Consider the following 27,127-nt stretch of genomic DNA (forward strand, 5'->3'; position numbering starts at 1 on the left):
GCGCCATTCAGCCTACAATAGCTCCACTTCTCGCTCACCCTCTCCGAGGGCTAGAAGCGATCACGACTCTGAAGCCTCCATGGACCCGGATTCTCCGGAGTTCCGTTCAACTGTTGACTCCCTCATTGAGGCTGTCAATCATGCACTAAAGGTTGATGATGACCCTAATTCAGCTCCGGATCACGCTATTTCCTTCACTAGAAACAAGCGACCCCATAAGGTGTTCGCCTCCCATCCGGATTTTCTAGAGATAGTTAAGAGGCACAGGGAGCGACCGGATAAACGCTTTACGAGCAAAAAGGCTCTGGAATCTAAATATCCTTTTTCCTCAGACCTGGTAAAGGATTGGACAGAGCCACCGCTGGTGGATCCTCCGGTGTCGCGTTTGGCTACCAAAACGCTGCTATCAGTATCTGACGGGGCATCGATTAAAAGTCCCACAGAACGCCAGCTAGATACCTTGGCGCGATCAGTGTATGAAGCCTCAGGTTCCTCCTTTTCTCCTTCCTTCGCTGCGGCCTGGGTCGCCAAAGCTATCGTTTCCTGGGCAGATACTCTGGCGCATTCCTTTCAGGAACACGCTCTCCCGGCTGAAGCGGCGGACCTTGCCAAACAAATTGCTATGGCAGCAGATTATGTGATGTACGCGTCTCTGGACGCAGCAGACTGTGCGGCAACAGCGGCTTCAAACGCTGTTACCATCAGGAGAGCTATTTGGCTTAGAGAGTGGCGAGCGGATTCATCCTCTAAAAAGTCTCTGATTTCTCTCCCCTTTCAGGGCGGACGCCTATTTGGAGAAAAATTAGATCAACTTATTTCCGATTCTACAGGAGGAAAAAGCAAGTTTCTCCCTCAACACAGACCAAGAGCTGCTTTTCAGCGCCAACAGTATTTTCGTTTTCGCCCCTTTCGAGGCGGCCCTTTTTGGTCCAATTCCGCTGCATCGTCTAGATCAGAACGATCTACTCGCACAGACAGGGACTCTCGGCCTTCTTACAAACCAAATCTGTCATGGAGAGGAAGAGCTAGACAACCCAGAACCAGAGGTTCTAGACCTGCCAGATTCCCTTCACAATGACTCGGGGAGTATTCCAGTCGACACCACCAAGGTAGGCGGACGCCTGCTTCTTTTTCGTCACGCCTGGCTTTCCGTCATCCCCGACGAATGGGTCAGAGATTTGGTGTCGTCTGGTTACAAAATAGAATTTTCCGTCTCACCTCCAGCTCGCTTTTTTCCCTCTCGTCTCCCAAGTTCAAGAGCTCAGTCACGCGCTCTCCATTGCGCCGTCGACTCCCTCCGTCAGAACGGGGTCATCGTCCCGGTTCCGGAGCACGAGAGATTCAAAGGCTTCTATTCGAACCTCTTCGTCGTACCGAAGCAGGACGGGTCCGTGCGTCCCATCTTGGACTTGAAACTCCTAAACAAGCACGTAAAAGTACGACATTTTCGGATGGAGTCTCTTCGGTCGGTCATTTCCTCATTGGAGCGAGACGAGTTTCTAGCATCGATAGACATCAGAGATGCTTACCTTCAACATCCCAATCTTCCCGCCACACCAAAGATTCCTGCGCTTCGCCATCCGAGAAGACCATTTTCAATTCACGGCCTTGCCCTTTGGTCTTGCTACAGCACCCAGGGTGTTCACGAAGGTCATGGCGGCGGTCATGGCTATTCTGCACTCCCGAGGAGTGGTCGTGTTGCCATACTTAGACGACCTTCTGGTCAAAGGTCCATCTTTCCATGCCTGCGAAGCAAGCATCCGCATTACGTTGGATTCCCATTCGCGCCTTGGCTGGTTAATCAACCTGGACAAATCCTCCCCGGTTCCAGCTCGCAGGATCTCTTTCCTGGGGATGATCCTGGACACGTCCAAGTGACTGATCTTTCTTCCTCGGCCCAAGGCCCAAGCACTTCAACAGGGAGCCAGGACGCTTTCCCGCCCTCGCCCGCAGTCCATTCGGTTTGCCATGAAGATCCTGGGGACGATGGTAGCCTCAATGGAAGCGATTCCCTTCGCCCAACTGCATCTCCGTCCTTTACAACAGGCTCTTCTGGACAACTGGGACAGGAGTCCCTTCACCCTAGACCGCCCATGCCCTCTGTCCCCACGGACCAGGCAGGCGCTCACGTGGTGGACTTTGGAGTCAACTCTCTGCCAGGGGAGGTCCTTTCTTCCGATCCATTGGCTAGTTGTGACCACAGACGCCAGTCTCCTAGGCTGGGGAGCGGTGTTTCTCCACTACACCACCCAAGGGCGTTGGTCGATGCGGGAGTCGAAACTTCCCATAAACATTCTGGAGATCCGTGCCATCAGGTTTGCCCTGAGACGTTTTCACCCTCTGCTAGCGGGTCGCCCAGTCCAAATTCAGTCGGACAACGTCACAGCTGTGGCGTACATAAACCATCAAGGGGGTACCCGCAGCAGGGCAGCGATGCAGGAGGTCTCACACATCCTCCGTTGGGCCGAGGACAACCACTCCACCATTTCCGCGGTACATATTCCGGGTGTCGAGAACTGGGCGGCGGACTTCCTCAGCCGTCAGGGTCTCGCCTCGGGAGAATGGGAGCTCCATCCGGAAGTTTTTCGCCAAATCTGCCTTCGCTGGGGGACTCCGGACGTGGATCTGATGGCATCCAGGCTCAACGCCAAAGTCCCCGACTTCTTAGCGCGTTCTCGGGATCCCCTGGCCGTCGGAGTGGATGCTCTGATATTCCCATGGCACCGGTTTCGATTCCCGTATGTGTTCCCCCCTCTTCCTCTGTTACCGAAGGTAATCCGGAAAATCAAGATAGAGGGGATCCCGGTGATCCTTGTCGCCCCGGATTGGCCGCGCCGCGCATGGTATGCGGAACTGGTGCATCTCGTATCCGACGTTCCCTGGCGGTTACCAGACCGCCCAGATCTACTGCGTCAAGGACCGATCTACCATCAGAACTCAGGGGCCCTACGTTTAACGGCGTGGCTGTTGAAACCTGGATCCTAACTCAAGCAGGTTTCTCCCAGCAGGTCATTTCCACCATGATCAGAGCTTGCAAGACGTCTTCCGCTCGCATCTACCATCGCACCTGGAAGACTTTTTTCTCTTGGTGCAGACTCCGCGGTCGTCCTCCTCTCGTTTTCTTATTCCCTTCATTCTGGAATTTCTCCAGTCCGGCTTGGATTCTGGCCTAGCTCTCAGTTCCCTCAAGGGCCAGATTTCAGCGCTGTCAGTATTGTTCCAGCGTAAGATCGCTACTAACTCGCAAGTCAGGACCTTCATTCAGGGGGTTTCCCACGTGGTTCCCCCTTACAGAATGCCACTAGAGACCTGGGATCTCAACTTGGTCCTGAGCGTCCTTCAGGAACCTCCGTTTGAACCTTTGCAAGATGTCCCACTATCTATTCTCTCTTGGAAGGTGGCCTTCCTTGTGGCAATTACGTCTATCAGGCGCGTCTCGGAGTTGGCCGCTCTTTCCTGTCGGGCACCCTTCCTTTCCTTCCACCAGGATAAAGTAGTCTTACGCCCTTCTCCCGCGTTTCTCCCCAAGGTGGTGTCATCTTTTCACCTCAATGAAGATATCATTCTTCCCTCCTTCTGTCCACAGCCAAAACATAGGGCCGAGAAGGCTCTTCACACTTTGGACGTGGTACGGGCTCTCAAAAGGTACGTCTCTAGGACCGCCTCTTTCCGTAAATCGGATTCCCTCTTTATCCTCCATGAGGGTCACAGGAAGGGTTCAGCCGCATCTAAGGCTACGATAGCCAGATGGATCCGATCGGCTATCCAAGAAGCTTATCGGGTCAGGAACAGGCCTATCCCAGCGGGGGTTAGAGCTCACTCTACTCGGTCAGTCGGTGCTTCCTGGGCCATTCAGCACCAGGCGTCGGCGGAGCAGGTTTGCAAGGCCGCAACTTGGTCTAGCCTGCATACCTTCACTAAGCACTACAATGTTCACACTCATTCTTCTGCGGATGCGGCCCTTGGCAGACGTATTCTGCAGGCGGCCGTTGTGCATTTATAAGTCAGATGGTACACAGAGTTACTTGGTTGTATTGTTACCCTCCCAGGGACTGCTTTGGGACGTCCCATAGTCCTGTGTCCCCCAATGTGGCGAAGGAGAAATAGGGATTTTTGTGTGTACTCACCGTAAAATCCTTTTCTCCGAGCCACTCATTGGGGGACACAGCACCCACCCTGTTAGCCTTACGGCTTGTTACTTTTTTATTGATCCTTGACCTTTTCTGACATGTTATACTCTAATGTTATGTATTATATTGTTATTAATCTCCTACTGCTTTTACACTGAACTGGGTCTCTGGAAGCCAGCATGAGGGTGTATACTGCAGGGGAGGAGCTAACCTTTTTTGTCTCAACTTAGTGTCAGCCTCCTAGTGACAGCAGCATACACCCATGGTCCTGTGTCCACTAAAGAGTGGCTCGGAGAAAAGGATTTTACGGTGAGTACACACAAAAATCCCTATATTTCTGCAGACAGGGTCAAATGGGGGCTTATTTTTTGTGGCACGAGTTGATGTTTTTATTGGTACATAATATTTTTTGTTCATTTTCTATTACAATTTTTGGTGAGACAAGGCAGAATAAACAAAAACCAGATTATTTTTTTTTGTTTGTTTTTTTGGGAGGAAGGGGGAGTGTAATTCCATTCACGGTGTGGTAAAAGTGATGAGGTTGCTTTATTCTTCGGGTCAGTACGGTTACAGCAATACCACATTTAGGTTACGTTCACACTGGGCGTTTTTGCAGCTTTTTTTATGATCATTTCCAGCTGCTTTTTCCATTCCGAGCAAAGCCTATGAGATTTCAGAAATCTCATACACACATTGGTTTTTTTGTCATCAGGATTTTATGCTTTGCAGCGTTTTTTACCCATTGATTTGAATGGATGGTGAAAAAAACGCTGCAAATTCGCAGGTTGACTTTTCTTGCAGCGTATTTGCTGCAGAAAAGTCAAGAACAGCCGGATGTGACCTCACAGTCGGCTCTGCTACATCTAGATGGCAGGCTGCATGGTGCGTCGATACAGCCTGTCATCTAGCAGCGGACCTGAACCCCATTTACTTGAATGGGGGACCTGACAATACAGTGTTTGACACGCTGCAATATGCATGAGAGCGCCGCAAACACCGCTTCTGATGGGCGGGGAAATCCTCCCTACCGGTCTCAGAGCCGCGGTTCACACGCTGCCAGAAGACAGGGGGGAGCCCTCAGCTGTGATCGATGGTGTAAACTCACCTCCGATGACTGGTGTCAGCTGATGGGACTACTGCTCCCATCATCTGACACCTACAGCCGCTAATTACTATAAGAGCAGGAGCGGCAGATGGGAGTTTTCATCTGCCACTCCTGCGTTATATTTAAAAAAATAAATAAATAAAGAGTGGGTTCCTCCTATTTTTGATAACCAGCCAGACAAAACTCGCAGCTGTTGGCTGCAACCCTCAGCTGCCAGCTTCAGCAAGTTTGGTTATCAGGCATGGAGGGGTCCTCACGCTTTTTTATTTTTTTTTTATTTTTTATTATTATTATTTAAATAATTTAGAAAAACGGCGTGGGGTCCCACCTTGATTTTTTTTTTTACAACCAGCCTTGCTAAAGCAGACAGCTGGGGGCTGGTATTCCCAGGCTGGTAAGGGGCCGTGGATATTGTCCACCCCCCAGCCTAAAAACAGCAGCCCGCAGCTGCCCAGAAAAGGCGCATCTATTAGATGCGCCAATTCTGGCGCTTTGCCCGGTTCTTCCCACTTGCCCTGTAGCGGTGACAAGCGGGGTAATATTTGTGGGGTTTACGTCACCGGTGACATGAAGCCCACGGCTTAGTAATGGAGACGCATCTATAAGACACCTATCCATTACTAATCCTATAGCTGTAACGTTAAATAAAGACACCGCCAGAATAAAGTATTTTAATGCAATAAAAAGGAGATTTTTGTGTACTCACCGTAAAATCTCTTTCTCTTAGCCTCTAATTGGGGGACACAGGACCATGGGTGTTATACTGCTGTCCACTAGGAGGCGACACTATGCATAATCTGAAAAAGATTAACTGTGGCTCCTCCTATGCAGTATACACCCCTGGACGGCATCAGCCTTCTCCAGTTTTGTGCAAAAGCAGTAGGAGGAATGTAACATGAATGACAGACATGCCTATAAGAAGGCCACTATGTACGAGCTCAAAGAACAATATGAGAACTCAACAGTAACAACAGCCCGAAAAGGGCAACAGGGTGGGAGCTGTGTCCCCCAATTAGAGGCTAAGAGAAAGATTTTACGGTGAGTACACAAAAATCTCCTTTACTGTCGCCTCATTGGGGGACACAGGACCATGGGACGTCCTAAAGCAGTCCCTGGGTGGGAACCAATGGACGAATATTGTGCAGACAGGCCCCTATACTTAAGGCACCGCCGCCTGCAGGACACATCTACCCAGGCTCGCGTCCGCTGAGGACTGGGTATGAACCCTGTAATGTTTAGTAAACGTGTGTAGGCTAGTCCAAGTGGCCGCCTTACACACTTGTTGTGCCGAAGCCTGGTGCCGAATGGCCCAGGAGGCCCCTACCGCCCGTGTAGAGTGTGCCGTAATACCGGCTGGAAGAGGAGAATTCTTAAGGCGGTAGGCCTCTTGTATGGCGGATTTGATCCACCTGGCAAGGGTAGCTTTGGAAGAGGGCAGACCCTTGTGGCCGCCTTTCGGAAGGAGGAAAAGAGAATCAGACCTCCGGAAGGACGCAGTCCTAGACACGTATATACGCAATGCCCTGATGAGGTCAAGCGTATGCAGAGCCTTCTCCACTCTATGAACCGGAACCGGACAAAGGGATGGTAGTGAAATTTCCTCATTGAGGTGGAAGTTGGACACAACCTTCGGGAGGAAGGATGGTACCGTACGAAGAACTACCTTGTCCTGGTGAAAAACCAGGAAGGGCCGTCTGCAGGAGAGTGCTGTCAGTTCAGACACCCTGCGTAGCGAGGTGATTGCCACCAGGAAAACCACCTGGGAGAGAAGGCGGAGCGGGACCTCCTTAAGGGGTTCGAAGGGTGGTTCCTGCAATGCTGTCAGGACCAGGTTGAGGTCCCACGTTTCTAGAGGTCGTCTGCTGTGAGTTGTACGATGTCGGCGTACCATGTGCGTCTGGGCCAGTCCGGTGCAATTAGGATGGTTGGAACTCCCTCTTCTTTGATCTTCCTCACCACTCTGGATATCAGGGGGAGAGGTGGAAAAATATACAGAAGCTGGAACTGGGTCCAGTCCTGAACCAGAGCGTCTGCTCCGAGCGACCGCGGATCGTGTGTTCTGGCCATGAAGTTGGAGACCTTAGCATTGAAGTGGGATGCCATTAGGTCCACATCCGGGGTCCCCCAGCGGAGACAGATCTGGTGAAAAATTTCGGGATGGAGAGACCACTCTCCCGAGTCTATTCCTTGTCGGCTGAGGAAGTCTGCTTCCCAGTTGTCCACACCCGGAATGTGGACCGCCGAAAGAACCGACCCTGTGTCCTCCGCCCAGCGGAGGATGTGTGACACTTCTCGCATCGCCTGGGTACTGCGGGTCCCCCCTTGGTGATTCACATATGCCACAGCCGTGGCATTGTCCGACTGTATTCTGATGTGAGAGGCTGCCAGTAAGTGATGGAAGGCCCTCAATGCCAGAAGGATGGCACGAATTTCCAGGATGTTGATGGGCATGGTCGCTTCCACTGGGGACCACTTGCCCTGTGCCCTGTGGTGTAGGTGCACCGCACCCCAACCCGTCAGGCTCGCGTCGGTGGTCAGAACCTTCCATTGACCTGTGAGAAAGGATTTCCCCTTTGCTAGCGAGGTTGGCATGAGCCACCAGTGCAGGGACCTCCTGGTTGACTACGTTAGCTGGAACTCCCTGTCGAAAAAAAAAGGGATTCCTGTCCCAGGACTTGAGAATGGCTAGTTGGAGAGGTCTGAGGTGAAACTGGGCAAATGGGACCGCTTCTATTACTGCTGCCATCTTGCCGAGGACGCTCATGGCAAACCGGAGAGATCGAGGGGGTTTGCGGAGGAGGGTGCGAACTGCTAGTCGGAGAGCCAGTGCCTTGTCCTTGGGAAGGAGCACTAGACCCCTGGAGGTGTTGAATAACATTCCCAGGAAGGTCAGGGACTGACTCGGGGTTGGTGATGACTTTTGTAGGTTGATTAACCAGCCCATGCGGCTGAGAGTATCGGTTGTGATTGAGACGCTGAGCTCGCAGTCCTTGAAGGTGGAAGCCTTGATGAGTAGATCGTCCAGGTATGGAACGACTACTATGCCTCTGGAGTGCAGGACGTCCATGGTGGCTGCCATGACTTTGGTGAACACTCTGGGAGCCGTGGCGAGTCTAAAAGGGAGAGCCACGAATTAGTAGTGGTCCTGGCCTATTGCGAACCTGAGAAACCTCTGATGGGCAGGTGCAATGGATATATGCAGGTATGCGTCTTGTATGTCTATGGAGGCGAGATATTCTCCCTTCTCCATGGACGCAATGATGGACCGAAGGGACTCCATGCGCAAATGACGGACCCGTACATATTTGTTGAGCTGTTTTAGGTCTAGTATGGGCCGTACGGTGCCTCCTTTCTTGGGAACTACGAACAGATTGGAGTAGAACCCTCGGAAGCGGTCGGTCGTGGGTACCAGTACTAGGACTCCTGCTTGAAAAAGCGAGGAGACCGCTTGGTGGTAGGCACGAGCCTTGGCTGGCGGTTTTGGGGGGACAGAGAGGAAGAATCGGTCCGGTGGGTTGGAGGTGAAGTCTATTTTGTATCCGGAAGACACTAGTTCCCTGACCCACCTGTCTTCTGTAATAGGCAGCCAGACTTGATGAAAGAGCAAAAGTCGGCCGCCTACTGGTGTGGTGTCTTCCGGAGTCCATGAGTCATGATGAGGAGAAAGTCTGAGATTTTCCTCCTCTGGGCTTAGGCTGGCCTGCTTTTGACTACCAGGTCTTGTCCGACCTTTGCGTCGATCGTGAGTTGTCCCTGCGTGGGGAACGGTTACGATTTTGTGCTGGACGCGAGACGGACCAGCCGGAGGAATTCCGAAAGGATCGGAATCGAGTTTGGTTACGCATCTTGTAAGTGTGTTTAGGTTTCAGTTGGGGAAGAGAAGTACTCTTACCCCCGGTGGCGTTGGATATCATAGTGTCCAACTGTTCACCGAAAAGTCTCCCACTGAGGTAGGGGAGGTGCGTGAGGGACTTCTTTGAGGCTGCGTCCGCTTTCCATTCCCGCAGCCAGAGTATACGTCGAATCGTGATGGCGTTTGATGCTATCCCCGCTACTCCCCTTGCTGAATCCAGAGCTGCATGGAGCATGTAGTCTGTGGTTAGAGAAAACCTTAGGCGGCTTCAGAGGTCCTTCAAAGGAAATCTTATGTTCTGGGGCCTCTGGTGGCGGATCAGAAATGTCCAGCACCCGATGGATGGAAGAAATTATGTCCTCAACTAGCGCTGTATTGCTAGGAGGGATTGGGATCAGGGACCCCTCCGTTTCTCTGTCTGAGTCAGAGTCGCCGATGCCTTCTGAATCCTGTGTATCACTGAGGCGTCCCCTGCTGAGTGAGCCGGGGAGGAGGCCTTCTGTGGTCGGGGATTGCGGAGATCTGCATTGTCTGTCCCTGGAATGGGACGGTATAGATGACCTGGAGCTACGGTGTCTCTCCCTAGAGGGGGATGACCGTGTGCTATGGGATGACGCAGATGGACTTGACCTATGGGTCCGCTTGCGTCCTGACCTAGACGTGGATGCGCCAGGGTCATCTTGTTCCTGAGTCAAGCTCTCCCTTTGCTAGGTAACGGTCATAGCCGAGGCATGACCCTGCAGAGCCTGAAGCAATGTGGAGGTTAGGTTATCTATAGACTGCGTCATAGATTGCAATATCTGAGTAGCCCATTCTGGCGTGGCATTAGACACCGAGGCATTGGCAGGGTCTTCTTGGGGCTCTGACACATTAGTTTGTATACAGTTCTGACAATGCGGGTACGTGCTGCTACTGGGGAGAGCGGTCCCACAGGCTGTGCAGAAAGCATAATAGCAGTTCTGCCTAGTTCTCTTGGACCTTGAGCCCGGCATAGTGCACAGAGCGCAGAAGGGCTGGCTGCAGAGGACCTTACAGGGGTAGAGAAACCTATAGGGGAGCCTTAGCTGTGAATCCATATTACCTATGAGTAAAAAACCCAGCTGTGATCTTACCCCACCAGTGTGCCCCTAGGTCCAGCGCCGAAGATCCACAGTCCTGTGCCCCCCGGAGACTGGCTGCCTGGTCCTGGTCCTGCAGACCGGGAGATGCAGGGTTAATCTGCAGCAGAAAATGGCTGCTGAGAAAGAGAGGAAGGGGGCGGAGAGCTGGAAAAAGGCAGCAAAGCTGTGTAAAAACGCGCCCTTTCTGTCTCGATCCACCCCCTTTATGACACTGTAGAGTGTCATATTTGTCATCCGGGGGCGGTCTTGGGGACGGTGGCTTCAGCAAGGCCGAAGCCAGGGCCTAAATTAGATGCCTGAGGCCCAGAAGGGCTCCAGGCCGGCGCGAAAGTCCGGGAGGGGGTCGGATCTGAACTGGACCCCTCCAGATTTAAAGGCAGGATGGCGGTGGGGCTATAAGCGGAAGGGGGAGCCCGGTTGGGGTCTCCCTGAGGCAGTATAGAGCTGGTGCTGCCGCAGAGACAGGGGCGCAGGGAGCCCTGTGTCTGTATGTGCCATGCCTGCCTGCACTCCCCCCGGCCCCAACAGGAGCCCGCAGCTGGGCTGGGGTCCTTGGATGCAGGCGCAGTGTGCTGGCCCATTGCTGGGAGCAGTAGAATGCTGCCTGTACAGGCCCTGCCTGAGGTGTCTCAACCCAATACCCCCAGAGGGGGATTAGGGAGGGCGCTTTGTTGTCACCTTCAGGGGCCTTTATCCTCGCCTCGACCTCAACCCAGAAACCAAAAGGAATTGGGGAAGGAGGGGGGGTCTCGACTTCGAACCAGCACCCGAGGGACTGGGGAAGGAGCAACATGGGGAATAGCCATCTCTACTTCAACCGGGCACCCCGTAATAGGGGGCCGAGGAAGGAGCCATGCCGGGAGTCTCACAGGAGACCCTCTTTTCTTCATCTGTAATCCCGTCGGAAAAAAACGGAGTAAAAATCTTTTAGGTGTGCCTCCTATGCGACACCAAGCAAAAACTGGAGAAGGCTGATGCAGTCCAGGGGTGTATACTGCATAGGAGGAGCCACAGTTAATCTTTTTCAGATTATGCATAGTGTCGCCTCCTAGTGGACAGCAGTATAAAACCCATGGTCCTGTGTCCCCCAATGAGGCAACAGAGTAACACAGTTTTACCATTTTATTATTCAGCTAATCCATGCAACGCCCTCGATCTCCTGTAATACAAAGTAAAATAATAAACCAACACAAATACTCCCTGTTCCGACGTAGTCCTAAATAACAAGTGTCCCACGCAGAAATCCATATCTGGGGGAGATACAGTTTACAATCAGGACGGTGCTAATGCGACCGTCCCGGCTGTAAACCACTGATGAATGAGGAGAGGTTGCCGGCGCTTGCTTCAGTGACCAGGGGTGACGTTATTGAGCCTGCGCTCCCTCACAGCCTGACCTAAGGTAACCTCTGGACCGTGGGAAAATGCTAGTGAAGAGGTTACCGCAGGTAATCTATCCATTCTATTTATCTATCCATACTTCCCATCTATCCATTCTTCCCATTTATATCTGTATATATCTATTCTATTCTAAACGTGTCAGTGTGATATTACTGTAGCGGCACTTGAATTGCTGGCTTTTCAAAGGAGGTACGGTTCTACAGGAAGTTTTTTTTTTCTGGGGGCACTCAACTTTATTAGCATGCAAAGAGACACAAAAACGCATGGAAAAAAAAACGCAGAAAAAACGCACCTAAACTTGCGTTTTTGCCGCAGCTTCCTTCCTGCCAAGAAATCAGGTTTTGCTGCCGAAAAAAAGGCAACAAAAACGCCCTGTGTGAACATACCCTTTCTGTATTTTTCGGACTATAAGACGCACCTAGCTTTTAGAGGTATGTACGTGCAGGTGTGTGTGTGTGTGTGTGTGTGTGTGTGTGTGTGTGTGTGTGTGTGTGTGTGTGTGGTGTGTGGTGTGTGGTGTGTGTGTGGTGTGTGTGGTGTGTGTGTGGTGTGTGTGTGTCCAATCCTGGTATGCATGGTCCCCATCAGAAAAACAAAATTAAAAAAAAACAAAACCCACACAATCTACTTCCCTGCGCTCCCTCGCAGCATCCTGTTCTGATGCCAGCAGCTGATTTCTGCTCGTAAGCAGCGAAAGGCAGGGACGTCATGCACTGCTTACAAACAGAGGACAGCTGCTGGAATACTCCCTGCTCCCCACGCCCGGGACTGTGGGAGTGTGGACCAGTGAACAATCACTTCTCTTTAATAGTGGGCACACTGTTAGCCGAAACCGCTGGCTTCCTGCAGCTGCCAGGCGTGGAGAGCAGTGAATATTCATTCTCTTTAATAGTGGGCAAACATGATTGCCCAGCCGCTGCAGGAAGCCTATGACTGCTGCTACTGTTCCTGCTATTAAAGATCAATGAATATTTACTGTTCTACAAGCCCATGGGAGTGGAGAGAAGTGAATATTCATTTCCCTGCTTGTAGTGAAAATATGTATTTGTAGGCGATGTATGACAGGCAGTAAATTAGCATCTGTTCTTAGGCTGCAGCTCTTCACAAAGGTCCTACCTATGTTATCTATCGCAAACGTAGCATCTAAACAGTTCGTGAGCCAGGGGTCATGTTGGCATTGGCCCTACCTGTTAACGTAGGAGCTCGGCTGTCAGCTGAGCCTAGCTCCCGGCAGCAATTATACAGAAAAGTGCCAACATCTCAGCCATTCCCGGCGATCACAGGAATCAGAGCGCAGGAATCACTGAAAAGGGTCCCAGCATCTCGGCCCGTGTCACTCAGCAGTCAGTGACCGCTGTCGGCACAGCGCTGTCATGGTGTTTTTCCACAATGACAGCTTAAAGATCTGATGTGTACAGCAGGTCATGTAACGGGAACTGACAGCCGCTCATGACATGGTAAACATGTCATTGGTCATTAAGAGGTTAAGTAAGGATTTTTAATGCAATCTTTCTTTCTTTTCTTGCTTCAGTAATTATTAAACATTACATCTTACGTCTAAAGAAAAAAAAAAAAAAAAAGTCACCTGGTGAAGTGGGGGGGAAACAGCACTGTTACAGAAGAGAAAGCAACACTACAAAATGCAACTTGGAAAACATATAAAAAACAACTCATCAAGAAGAGTTTCAGCGCTGCCGTACCTGAATCTCTGCAGTAATCGCAGTGTTTAGTGCACATTCTAATCCTCCATCAGCCATCAAGCTGCTCACCAACAGGTCAATCATAAAACGACGGCCTGGACTTATCGACATCTCATTTCCAGATGCTAAACATAAAAGTGAAATAGTGAAAACATTACAACTATATCCATAATGATCACACAGCGTAATGTAAACCACATTTCACCCCCATCATATTTTACATGGTATTAACTGGAGATTCATGGTTCTCTCTGTGCTGCAGTATACCAGACATAATAGGTGGCTCTCTGGCATCACTACTAGTGATGAGCGAGTATACTCGTTGGTCGGGTTTTTTCGAGGGCCCTCGGGTGATCTCCGAGTATTTGTTAATCTCTGAACACTAAGTTTTCATCGCCGTAGTTAAATGATTTACAGCTATTAGCCAGGCTGAGTACATGTAATCAAGCTGGCTAATAGCTGTAAATCATTCAGCTGAGGCGATAAAAACTAAATCTCCGAGCAGTCAAATACTCAGAGGACACCCGTGCGTGCTCGGGAAAACCTGAGCAACGAGTATACTCGCTCATCACTAATCACTACTAGTTATCTGGGTAAGCACGTGTAGTGAAGAAGGTGTATAGCTCCATCTGCACGTGACGGACCTCCTTCACTTAATTTTGCTGCACCAGGAACATGCACGCAGTGCACAGAGGAAGCAGTGATTAAGTTCACCCTGATTTACCGCCCAAGTTCGAGACATAGAACGTATACACCAAGGTATTACATGTATATCCTAGAAAACTTTGATCTTGGAGTCTGATAATTCTCCTGGTGCCGAATTCGCTCTATGTCTTTGCCCTTTAAATGGATGCAGACTAACCACACAGTGCCACCACTCCATTAATAGAGGTCTCCAGATCAGACAGATTTACTTTAATACAAGAACTATATTAAGCGACAGTTGTTGATGTAGTTGCTTTTTCGAGGGAGATGATGGGTTTCATCTTTCCAAAAGGGGAATCTAAGATTTAAAATTAACATATCTAAAAGGGGACAAACCTGAAGAACCCTCATACAAAGCTGTCCCAGTGATTATCCATTCCTATCAGGGGGCTGCATGTATCCACTTGGAGGGGGACCCATGATGCGGGCTATATGGAAATCATGTTTCTAGAAGACACGTACCTGCATTAGGCAGCAGTGCCGATAGAGCTCTGGCTCTTTCCTCAGCTGTTGGCAGGAGAACAGACCATCCACTTTGTAGAACGGCTTGGGCGGCTGACTGCACGGTGTTCAGCACTCCAGCGTTACTCGCCAATGTGACCACTGTCTGCTTCAAACTGTTCAGCAAAGTGCTTCCAAGTCCAAGCCCAAGTTGGTGGCTAATGGCAGCATGCAACTGGAGGAAAGTAGTGTCAAGGACCAGTGCACAGTAGAAGTATTGCAAATCCCTCACACCCTATTCCCAAAATAAAAATATTACCTGCAAACGAAGAAGGTTGAGTGTTGCCACAGCCATACATTCCTTCTCTTGAGGGGGTGGCCAGTCTGAGCTACCATCCATCCCTTCGCTAACTTGGCGCAAAAGAAGATCAAGCTGTTCAAAGGTCATGGAGCACACATCTACCACAAAAGGCACACGGAGACCAATGGACCACTCCGAGCAGGAAGACCAGGCGAAACTCTAAGAAGAAATGCACACGCAGGGATTAAAAGGATGGTAGTTGCCCGTCCATAGACAACTGCGAACTACATTTTCCTTTTTTCCATTTGTACGATTTCTTGGGGAAAAAAAACAAAGATAATAATCAAATATCACAGCAAAATAGAAAAAAAAAAAAAAAAAAAAGACCGGCACCGCTATAGCACCTGTCGGTAAGTTGCAGCAGAATGCTTTGGACACCTTCCCCTGGAATCCCGGGTGCACGCCATAGAAGAAAAAACTATTCAGATAGAGTCCATATACAAGAAAGGTGGCGCTCACTGTTCCTTTAAAAAAGTTCCTTTTCCTGGTTGAACTTTAAAACATGCCAGCATGAAGGTACTCGTGCGGTACACAATGGACGACGGCCGTTTTGCTCTTAAAAGGGTCCTATTTGCTGGCACGTTTTAAAGTTGAACCAATAAAAGGAACTTTTTACAGGAACGGTGAGTGCCATCTTTCTCGTTTATGGATAATAATCAAATACTTCACTCAATGAGCCATTTTAATAAGAAACACTGCACTGATATTTAAGAAACAAATGTTTTGTGTTATTTTTTGTTAAAAAAAATGCGTTACAAATAGCAGCATACATTAACATTGTGTTGTATATCAACCCCTTTGAGACCAAGCCCTTTTTCGTTTTTGCTCGCCTTCTTCCCAGAGCCATAACGTTTTAATTTTTCCGTCAATATGGCCATGTGATCAATATGGCCATGTGAGGGCTTGTTTTTTGCAGGACGAGTTATACTTTTGAACTACACCATTGGTTTTACCATATCGTGTACTCAAAATCGGGAAAAAAAAAAAATCAAAAATGCGGTGAAACTGCAAAAACAAAAAAAACAAAAAAAAAAACCACACAAAAAAAGTGATTCCACAAGTTTTTTTTTTGTTTTTTTTTAAACCATGTAACCATGTTCACTAAATGCTAAAACTGACCTGCTATTATGATTCTCCAGGTCATTACCAGTTCATATACACTAAGCATTTCTAGGTTCTTTTTTATTTAAGTGGTGAAAAAAACACATTGCGCCATTTTCCGATACCCGTAGTGTCTCCATTTTTTATGATCTGGGGTTGGGTGAGGGCTTATTTTTTGTGCACCAAGCTGCTGTTTTTAATGATACAATTTTAGTGTAGATACGACCTTTTGATCGCCCATTATTGCATTTCAATGCAATGTTTCAGCAACCAAAAAAAACGAAATTCTGGTAATCTGAATTTTATTTCTCGTTACGCCATTTAGCGACCAGGTTAATTCTTTTTTTATATTGATAGATCGGGCAATTCTGAACGCGGCAATGCCAAATATGTGTATGTTTGATTTTTTTGTTTGTTTGTTTTATTTTAAATTAGGCAAAGGGGGGGTGATATGAACCTTTATATTTTTTTTTTACATTTTTAAAAACTTTTTTTTTTTTTTTTGCATGCTTCAATAGTCTCCATGGGAGACTAGAATCTGCCATAAGCCGATCGGTTCTGCTGCATACAGGCGATGATCAGATCACCTGTATGTAGCAGAATACCTCATTTGCTATGAGCGCCAACACAGATGCCAACCCATCGGTGACCCGCAATTACGTGATAGTGGTCACAGATGGGCGGATTACCAGCGCGATTGCCAGAAGCGCAAGTTAAATGCCGCTGTCCGTTTGACAGTGGCATTTAACGGGTTAATAAAAGAGGGTGGATCGCGATTCCACCCACGGCTGTTCTGAACACGTCAGTTGTTCAAAACAGCTGGCATGTGCCGGGAAAGATGTGGGCTCACCGCTGGAGCTCACATCAAATACGAGATACGACATGTGCCGTACTAGTACGGCACATGTCGTGAAAGGGTTAAAGGGAACCTGTAAGCAGGACTGTGCACAGTAACCTACAGACAGTGTCAGGTCGGAGCTGTTATATTGATTAAAATGATATTTTGGTTGATGAAATCCATCTTGTGGTTGTTGTGTAATCCTTATTTTCAGTTTTGAGTTAATGATATGTTTATGCCCTGGGGCGGCCTGTGGGGGGGCTTCATGTGGTGCTCTTATTATTCATCTGTATGTTTTCTGACAGGTCATTGATCCCTGCAGTGACCTGCCCCCCGAGTGTGCATAATAAATATTAGATCTATGGGGGGGAAAAAAGGAGATTTTTGTGTACTCACCGTAAAATCTTTTTCTCCGAGCCACTCATTGGGGGACACAGGACCATGGGTGTTATGCTGCTGCCACTAGGAGGACACTAAGTAGACAGAAAGATTAACTCCTCCTCTGCAGTATACACCCCTTCACTGGATACAATTTCAACCAGTTCGGTAGTAAAGCAGTAGGAGCATGAACAAAGAAACTATGTCAAAACCAAAGAAGTAACAACAAGCCAAAACAGGCTAACAGGGTGGGTGCCGTGTCCCCCAATGAGTGGCTCGGAGAAAAAGATTTTACGGTGAGTACACAAAAATCTCCTTTTCTCCTACGCCTCATTGGGGGGACACAGGACCATACAAAAGCAGTCCCTGGGTGGGGCGCAATATGCTAAGACCCCATGTACCACTGGCCTACGGCTTAAGGAACTGCCGCTTGCAGAATGCGCCTGCCAAGGGCGGCGTCTGCAGAAGAGAGAGAATGAATGTGGTAATGCTTGGTAAAAGTGTGCAAACTGGACCATGTCGCAGCCTTGCAGACCTGCTGTGCTGACGCCTGGTGCCGAATGGCCCACGAGGCGCCCACCGACCGAGTAGAATGGGCCCTGATCCCAGCTGGGATAGGAACACCTTTGACACGATAGGATTCTTGAATGGCTGACCGAATCCATTTAGCCAGAGTAGCTTTGGAAGCGGGAGAACCCTTCCTGGGCCCCTCTGGAAGTACGAACAGGACATCCGACGTGCGGAAGGGAGCCGTCCGGGAGACGTACCGACGAAGAGCCCTCACCACATCAAGAGTGTGCAGAGCCTTTTCGATGCGATGGACTGGTGCCGGACAGAACGAAGGCAGAACAATCTCCTCATTGAGGTGGAAAGAAGAGACGACCTTGGGCAAAAAAACGGGAGAGGTCCTCAATACTGCCTTGTCCGGATGAAAAAGTAGAAAGGGAGGGCGGCAGGAGAGTGCAGCCAACTCCGAAACCCTTCTGATGGACGTAATGGCTACTAGGAAAACTACCTTCCAAGAAAGGAAGGTCAAGGAAACGTCCTGTAGCGGTTCGAAGGGAGTCTCCTGAAGAGCTCCGAGAACTAAATTAAGATCCCACGTATCCAAGGGCATTTTGTAGGGAGGCGCCACACGGGAAACTCCCTGGAAGAAAGTTTTCACCGGCAACCTATTGGCAATCTTCCGCTGGAAAAGGACTGACAATGCCGAAACCTGACCCTTTAGGGAGCTAAGGGCAAGTCCCGACTCTAGTCCAGACTGAAGAAACTCCAGTATGGAAGGGATAGAAAATACCAGAGGAGATCGTCCCTGTGCATCGCACCATGAGAAAAAAATTAGCCAGGTACGGTGGTAACTGCGCATGGAAACAGGTTTCCTAGCCCTGATCATGGTGGAGGACACCTTGGGAGTGAAACCCGCTTGGCCTAGAATCCAGGATTCAATGGCCAGGCCGTCAAAGACAGGGCCCTTGAGTTCTGGTGGTAAATCGGGCCCTGTGAAAGAAGATCCACGCGATCTGAAAGACGCCAGGGGACGTCGGCTACCAGCTGAACCAGTTCGGCGTACCATGCCCGACGCGGCCAGTCTGGCGCGACGAGAATCACTTTTTGATGACCCTCGGTAGTAGGGGAAAAGGAGGAAAAATGTACAGGAGGCAGAATTGGCGCCAAGGCAAGACCAGGGCGTCTACTCCGAGGGCCCGTGGGTCGAGGGACCGAGCAAAGAACCGTGGAACCTTGTTGTTCATCCTGGATGCCATGAGATCCACATTCGGGGTCCCCCAGCGATGGCAAATCTGCTGGAAGACTTCCGGGTGAAGGGACCACTCTCCGGAGGCGAGGCCCTGGCGGCTGAGGAAATCCGCCGCCCAATTCTCCACACCTGGGATGTGGATCGCCGAGATGGGCGAATGGTTTGACTCCGCCCAATGAAGGATGTGGGACACCTCGAGCATAGCCGTCCTGCTGCGGGTTCCGCCCTGACGGTTGATGTACGCCACGGCCGTGGCGTTGTCGGACTGGATTCTGACTGGGTGACCTGCCAGAAGGCGGTGAAACTGGAACAATGCTAGCCTGATAGCTCGAATCTCGAGGAGATTGATGGAAAGGCGAGACTCTCGAGTGGACCACCGCCCCTGGGCTGTGTGATGGTTGAAAACCGCTCCCCAGCCTATGAGGCTGGCATCGGTGGTCACTACCAGCCACCGTACTGGGAGAAAGGACCTTCCCTGGGTTATGGAGGACTTCAGCGTCCACCACCTGAGGGTCTTCCTGACCCGTGGGGACAGGATGAAGAGGCGGTCGAGGGAGGACGGGTTGCCGTCCCAAGCCGACAGTAGCGCATGCTGCAGGGGACGGAGGTGGAATTGCGCAAATGGAACCGCTTCCATGGCAGCTACCACCTGCCCGAGAATTCGCATCGCTGGCTCGAATGGAGTGGGAAAGCCTCTGAGCTCCCCGCTGCAAGGCCAAAGCCTTGTCTTGAGGGAGGATGACCAGACCGCGGGAAGTGTCCAGTATCATCCCCAGAAAAGAGATTTGTTGAGCCGGAATTGGAGAAGATTTTTCGAAGTTTATCTTCCATCCCAGGCGAGAAAGAGTATCCACCGTGAGAACGACGGACTCTTCGCACGCTGGGTAGGAAGGACCCTTTATCAGTAGGTCGTCCAGGTACGGAATAACCACCACTCCCCTGGAATGAAGAATGGCCATGGCAGCCGCCATGACGTTCGTGAAGACTCTGGGAGCGGTGGCGAGACCGAAGGGCAAGGCCACAAATTGGAAGTGTTCCCCGCGAAAAGCGAAGCGGAGGAACTGCTGATGCGGAGGGAAGATTGGTATGTGCAGGTAGGCGTCCTTGATGTCTATGGATGCCATGAATTCTCCTTTTTCCATGGACGCGACCACAGAACGGAGGGATTCCATCCTGAAGTGTCGGATTTTTACGAATTTGTTTAGTAGTTTCAGGTCTAAGATCGGACGTAGTGATCCGTCTTTCTTTGGGACCACGAATAGATTCGAATAGAAACCCTTGAATCTTTGTTCTAGGGGGACCGGAATGATGACTCCGTCCCTTTGTAGTGCCCGTATTGACTGGAGAAACGCTGTGGCCTTTGACTTTTGAGGGCAAGACTGGAACAAGCGCGTAGGGGGGGGGGGGGATTCTATTTTGTATCTGGTGGACACCAGTTCTCTGACCCACTCGTCGGAAACGACTGAGAGCCAGGCTTGACGGAACAAGAGCAGGCGTCCGCCTACTTTGTTGGTGCCCACCGGATGTTGCAAGGAGTCATTGAGCGGAGGATCCATGGGATGTGGATCCCTTAGACCCGGGTGGTTTAGGCCTGGGTCTCCAGTTACGATTAGGTCTGTAAGAGACCTGGGTGCCTCGGCCACCGCGCAAACCTCGTCCTGATGCGGGGGTAGAGGATGTGGAAGACCAGTTGGCATTGGGACGAAAAGGCCGAAATGGAGGTTGCTGCTGGTACCGAAAGGGCCGGGTAGGTTTTTGCTGGGGGAGAAATTTACTTTTCCCTCCGGTAGCATCCGAGATCATTTGGTCCAATTTTTCTCCAAATAACCGACCAGCCTGGTAAGGCAGGGCTGTTAGAGAACGCTTGGAAGCCGAATCTGCTCGCCAATCCCTGAGCCACAGGGCTCTCCTGATGGAGATTGCATTGGCGGCTGCCTGTGCAGCGCAATTGGCTGCGTCCATAGAGGCGTTGACTATGAAATCTCCGGCCTGGGCTATCTGGTTAACCAGGATGCTGGCTTCTGGAGATAAGTCACTGACTTGGATAGTAGAGGAAAGTGTCTCGGTCCAAGAAACCATAGCTTTAGCCACCCAAGAGGCGGCGAAGGATGGAAAGAGAGAGGCTCCTGTGGCCTCGAAAGCGGAACGAGCCAGATAATCAATCTGGCAATCGGAAGGGTTCTTAACGGAGGAACCGTCCGAAAGAGACAGGATGGTTTTGGACGCGAGATGTGACACAGCAGGGTCCACTGAGGGAGACTGCAGCCAGTCCTTGATTAGTTCCCGAGAAAAAGGATATTTGGCCTCGATGGACTTTTGTCCCATGAAACGTTTATCTGGACGATCCCTATGTTTTTGTACAATCTCCTTGAAGTGAGGGTGAGTGACAAAAATCTTTTGAACACGTTTAGTCTTTTTGAAAGACACCACGTGTTCGGGTGCCGATACGGAGTCCTCAGTCACCTTCAGGGTCTGGTTGACCGCCTCGATGAGAGAGTCGAGAGACTCTTGGGAGGAGGGGGAGTCCTGAACGTAGGAAATGTCGGACTCATTTTCAGAGTCATCCGGGTTTGGAGAAGGGGACCGGGAAGCAGAGCTTGCAGACACTGAAGGGCCCGCTGGCTCATGGTCAGGGGAAAAAACGTGAACACGTTTTCTAGAGCCCCGGGTAGAAAGTGACCGGGTACGCCCCCTGCTGGTAGACGGATCCATAACGTCGTCTGAATCCTCCGCGGTCCGACCTGGAGAGGGGCCCCAGAGGGAGTCAATTGCCCTGGCTAGGGAAGCCACAGATCGTGACAGAGAGGCTGCCCACTCTGGGGGGCTAGGCTCTACAGGGTCGACGGCTGCGGCATCGGCGACAGCACCGGCGGCGGCAAGAGGTGGCTGCACAGAGGGCGAGACACAATCTGCACACAAAGGGCTAGTGTGAGCTCGGGGCAGGGCCGCATTGCAAGTGGCACATACAGTGAAAAACACTGTGTGCTTGTTACCCTTTTTTGTCTCCCTGGATTGAGACATAGTGCCTTTGGAGACAGAGTCGGGCAGTATACGCAGGGAAGGGGTTAAGCTTTCTTGAAGCAGCTTACCCACGGTCCTGTCTGTGTCCCCGGGGAGAGAAATGGCGTGGCGGTTCTGTAGACGTGAACCTCGTCCTGTGGGCTCCGTGCAGAGAGGAAATAACATGGCCCCCGAGATTTGCAGGGCGCTTCTCGTCCCAGACGAGAAGCGCCAATGTAGGGGGCGGAGCTACGGCCGTGGGAGGGATTTTGCCCACTGCGGCCTACTCCGGCTGAAGAAGCCGGGGACTCAATTTCTGGGGCCTGCCGGCGACGTGCGGCGGCGGCCGCGACGGAGCGTCTCTGAATCCTCCGCCGAGCACCGCCGACCCCCGGTCGGCGGCGCCTCTCCCTGGGGACCCGGACCGCATCGCTGCCGCACACGGGGGAGCAGGGGGGTATGTACTTACCGCCGCAGTGCCCCGATTCTCACAGGTTTGCTGGGCGCTTCTGTGAGGGTGTGTCCTCAATCCATGCACCCTGGATGGGGATGGAGAGGCCCCTGATGCTTCTTCCGCTGATTTTATAGCAAGGGTGATGGTGCACCCTGTTGGGGCTGTGGCACATCTTCCCCTCCGGACTGCATTCTTCCAGAGCACATTGCTCTATTGCAGGGGGTGGGAGGGGGGGGTTGGGGGGAATCGGGACCAAGGAGGAACCGTTGCCCCGGCACAAGCTTTCCGTGTCCCATATTGAGACCTAGTGCCTTCGTCGCAGGAGAGGGACGGGGAGGTATACTCGCCTGTTGCTGTTTCGGGGGAGAGCGGACCCTATGAAAAAAGGACCCGTCGCCCCCTTCACTCCGTTAGCTAAAAAATAAAAATTTACGTAAAATTAAAAAAATTAAAAAAAATAAATAAAGTTGGGGTCTGAGAAACAGACCCAAGTGCCTCCTACAGACACTAAGCAAGAACTGGTTTAAATGTATCCAGTGAAGGGGTGTATACTGCAGAGGAGGAGTTAATCTTTCTGTCTACTTAGTGTCCTCCTAGTGGCAGCAGCATAACACCCATGGTCCTGTGTCCCCCAATGAGGCGTAGGAGAAAATCCCCTTCTGCAGGCAGGTGCAGATGCCTGCGCTGCAGCATGATCGCATCTATAATGTGTATTTAATTCTTTTACTTAATGGTATACATAAATTCATTAAAAAAAAAAAAATCTCAAAATGGCACCAGCCGCACCTGGGCAGTAGCAGATATCAGAGATCCAATAGATGCAGCACCATCTTGCTAGAGAAAAAAAAACTGCCTCCTGGACCAAGATGCTAGTGTGCAGGTGCGGCCGGTGCCATCTTCGAGGAGACAATTTTTTTCTCTCTAGCAAGATGGCACCGCCGGCGCCTGCACACTAGCATCTATTGGATCGCTGATGATTGCTGCTGGGCAGGCGTGGTCGGCGCCATTTTGAGACTTTTTTTTTAATGAATTTATGTATACCATCAAGAATTAAATACACATTATAGATGCGATCATGCTGCAGCGCAGGCAACTGACGCAGAAGGTGATTTTTTTTTCCATATTTATAATATTCATTATATAAAATAGGGGGCACCTGTCAGAAGCCGTACTGATGAACAGCGAAGCAGAGCAATCAGCACAAATCGTACAAACTGAACGTGAAGAGGAAGTCAGATCAGCTGCAGCCTGGACTTCCTCTTCATGTTCAATTTGTCGGAGTGCCATCACTGCTGGAACAGCTGGGAAGTATAAGCTTAGCTTCTTTATTTTATCGTGGCCAAACATTTAGATCGAGAAGGGGTAGTCCGGCAGGGGATCATAGGGAGAGAGGAGACTAGTCCAGCACCACACGCGGCCGGCGTCTCCCTGCATCGCTACAGGTCATTCACAAGTCTCTCCCTATACACATAGTTAAAGGGCCACTGTCACCCCCTCCGGCCGTTATAAACTAAAAGAGCCACCTTGTGCAGCAGTAATGCTGCAGTCTAACAAGGTGGCTCTTTTAGTTTTTGATTAAGTTATTACCTCAATAAAGCATTTTAAAAATTGGCCACACATACCATATATTGTACCAGGAGGCGGTCCGAATCATCCTCTATCAATCTTCCAACTGCCGTCACTCTTCTCTTCAGGGCCGATGGTACCCTCCCCCTCAGCGCTGTTGCTTCTTAAATCCGGCGCCTGCGCTGTCCGTGCCTGCCTGGGGCAGGCGCAAATAATGCCGGAAGGCGGGTGAGCAGGGGGAGCGTCAGAGATGGGACAGCGTCCGAGATGGGGGAGCGCCTGAACAGCGCAGTGCGCATGCCCAGGAATGCCAGCCCCGCACTGTGTTATTCATTATGCACAGTGCGGGGCTGGGGTTCCTGGGCATGCGCACTGCGCTTGTCAGACGCTCCCCCGGTCCCCCGCCTTCCAGCATTGCCGGAATATACCTGTTTAATTGCCGACGTTTTGAACAGCCACAAAGAACAACGCTGGAAGGCGGGGGAGCTGGGGGAGCGTCTGACAAGCGCAGTGCCCATGCCCAGGAACCCCAGCCCCGCACTGTGCATAATGAATAACACAGTGCGGGGCGGGGATTCAGGAACAGGGTGGCCGCACTGCCCGCACAGGCGCAGTCAGGCACCCGGCATCTGAGATGTGACTGACAATGAAGACTGCGCCTTCAGGCACGGACAGCGCAGGCGCCGGATTTAAGAAGCAACAGCGCTGAGGGGGCGGGTACCATCGGCCCTGAAGAGAAGAGTGACGGCAGTTGGAAGATTGATAGAGGACGATTCGGACCGCCTCCTGGTACAATATCTGGTATGTGTGGCCAATTTTTAAAATGCTTTATTGAGGTAATAACTTAATCAAAAACTAAAAGATCCACCGTGTTAGACTGCTGCATTACTGTTGCACAAGGTGGCTCTTTTAGTTTATAACGGCCGGAGGGGGGTGACAGTGGCCCTTTAACAAGTCTCCCCCATGTACAGTGAGTAGAGCAGTGTCGGACTAGCATCGCCTCTCCTGATGGCTGGAGCTTTAAACCAGAGAAAAACATACCTCACTGCAATCGTGCAGTCAGGCTCAGATTTATGCGGCCTGTAGATTTAGAAGCATGAATCAACCACAAACAGGTTCCTTGTAAAGAAAGTGTGTCATCACAAAATGACCTGCTTACATCATGTTTGCGTCTTTTACTTTTTGACAGAAGTAAAAAAAAAAAAAAGTCATATCATGGCCTATATTAAAAAACAAAAACCAGCAATTTTCACACTGGCTACTAAGGATATTTTAGACAGATTTCAAGTCATTTCAGGAAGCTTTCAACAGGCTCATTATCATCACAGGCAAGAATACAATGACAGGTAACACCTGTGTACGCAGCTGGTAACACAGGATCCACCAATCTCTACAAGAGATGTCACAGCTGACCTGCTCATCCTTCCTTCAGAATGACCTTTGCATGTGCACATTAGAAGCTTCAATACAACACACAGGGACGAAGTCAGTCTATTGCCAATTTATAAGCGGATTTCCTCAAAGAATATGGAGTAGAGTCTAGAATAGCCCCAGTTGCCAGTGTAATATTTTTTGTTAATTACTGACTTATTTTTAACATCCCCTTTAAAAAAAAGTTCCAAAATCGATTGACACACAAACAACGTCAACATACCTGGGCAGGTCCACACGCAATTCCTACTATGTGTTTAGAGTCCAATCCAGGCAGAGCAGAAGGCTCCGGTTTTGCAATGCGCAGGGTGTCAAAGTGCTGACACTGGTCGTTGCTGCCCCAGCTGTAGACTTCTCCAGACTCACTGAGCGCCAGGCAATGTGTGGAGCCCACAGCGACATCAACTACCTTCTTACCTACAGGATAAATGGAAAAACAAGAATTTGCAAGACACAGATCCGCACACTAAAAAAAAAAAAGAGCACAAGTCCGCCATGATTTTGCAGTAATTGCAGAACAAAAATTAAAGACAAAAATGCTGCGGCATTGCCAGGATGTTGGTACATGAATTTTTTGCTAAACAGTTCCCAAAGGACGTCAAAACAATTTAGGGCATATTCACCTTGGCTGAATAAATGATTGATGGATTGTATGATTGTATAGCCAAGGACCTGGCTAGTCTGACATTTCTACAAGTACAATCAGCATGCTGGGGATAACTGAGAAAACCTCATGCATGGCAAGTGGGACTGTAGCTGGACACAAACTTTGGTGTGGAGTCTGCACGGAGATCGGGGTCAAATCCGACCCGTGTGAATGTGGCCTTAGGATCCGATATATCTGTATTTGAGACTCAGTCACAGATTCCATCAAATTTACAGAGAAAAAACAAAACAAAAAACGCTGCATGATGCACTAGTATTTCAGATAAAAGTGCAGTCGTGCACCATGCGGGAACACCACAGATATACCGTATTTATACACTGATGAGCAAAAGGCTAACAATGTTTGAACTTCTGATTTTCACGCTCCATATCTCACCATCCACTACTGCTTTGAACGTGAGACTACCGTCATTTTATAGACAATCATCTTGGCCATCTCATAAATATATATTAGACTTGCACCTATTTAGCATATGATTAGTTATGCAAATTGTCATTGCATTGTTACTGCTTTACTCCTAAAAATCTAAAATGTTTATTTTGATTATTTTGTTAGTATTTTGAAAATCCGCCTTTGGCTTTTAACACTGCCTGAATCCTTCTGGGCATGATCTCAATCAGACTCAAGCATGTCTCAACTGAAATCTGATCCCAGGTGTCTTCTACATGTTTCCAAAGTTTGTTCATATTAGTCAAATCATTTATGTATGTATACATACCTTCAACTCTACCCACAAGTGTTCGCTTGGGTTGAAAGCTGGGGACTGTGGTGGCCATTCCAGCACTTCTACTTCATGGTCACTGAACTATTTCTTCACCACTATCAACATATGCTTCGGGTCGTTGTCCTGCTAGAACACAGTAGCCCTTTTCATAGGAATAGTACTAGAACGTACAAAGTAACTCGTCTTGTAGGATAGACATAAAGTATATAGCTCAGCATTGACACCACCATCAATCCTGGTCAAGTCAAGCATCCAATGGCTTTGGCTGTGAAACCCCATAACATAAGGCTTTCTCCACCAAATTTGACAGTTCCTTCAATTTCCCAATCCATTAGCCCCTTTTTTCTTGTTTCTTCCAGACCCTTTTGCACCCATCAGAGCCTAGTCTATTGACTTTC

General features: G+C 50.0%; 1 protein-coding gene across 5 annotated transcripts in view; it reads right to left on the bottom strand.

Annotated features, from left to right (window-relative positions):
• HERC2 (HECT and RLD domain containing E3 ubiquitin protein ligase 2) overlaps nucleotides 1-27,127 on the bottom strand; it is a 262,965-nt gene that overhangs the window by 170,055 nt on the left and 65,783 nt on the right. For all 5 annotated transcript variants that reach the window (XM_077296925.1, XM_077296926.1, XM_077296923.1 and 2 more), the window contains exons 16-19: nucleotides 25,562-25,755; nucleotides 14,773-14,973; nucleotides 14,475-14,688; nucleotides 13,308-13,432 (exon numbers count right to left, since the gene is read on the bottom strand). In XM_077296925.1, coding sequence (XP_077153040.1) covers nucleotides 13,308-13,432; nucleotides 14,475-14,688; nucleotides 14,773-14,973; nucleotides 25,562-25,755 — 734 coding nt within the window. The remainder of the gene's footprint in view (nucleotides 1-13,307; nucleotides 13,433-14,474; nucleotides 14,689-14,772; nucleotides 14,974-25,561; nucleotides 25,756-27,127) is intronic.

The sequence above is a fragment of the Ranitomeya variabilis genome, chromosome 3, assembly GCF_051348905.1.
Source record: "Ranitomeya variabilis isolate aRanVar5 chromosome 3, aRanVar5.hap1, whole genome shotgun sequence".
In the NCBI taxonomy this organism is placed as follows: domain Eukaryota; kingdom Metazoa; phylum Chordata; class Amphibia; order Anura; family Dendrobatidae; genus Ranitomeya; species Ranitomeya variabilis.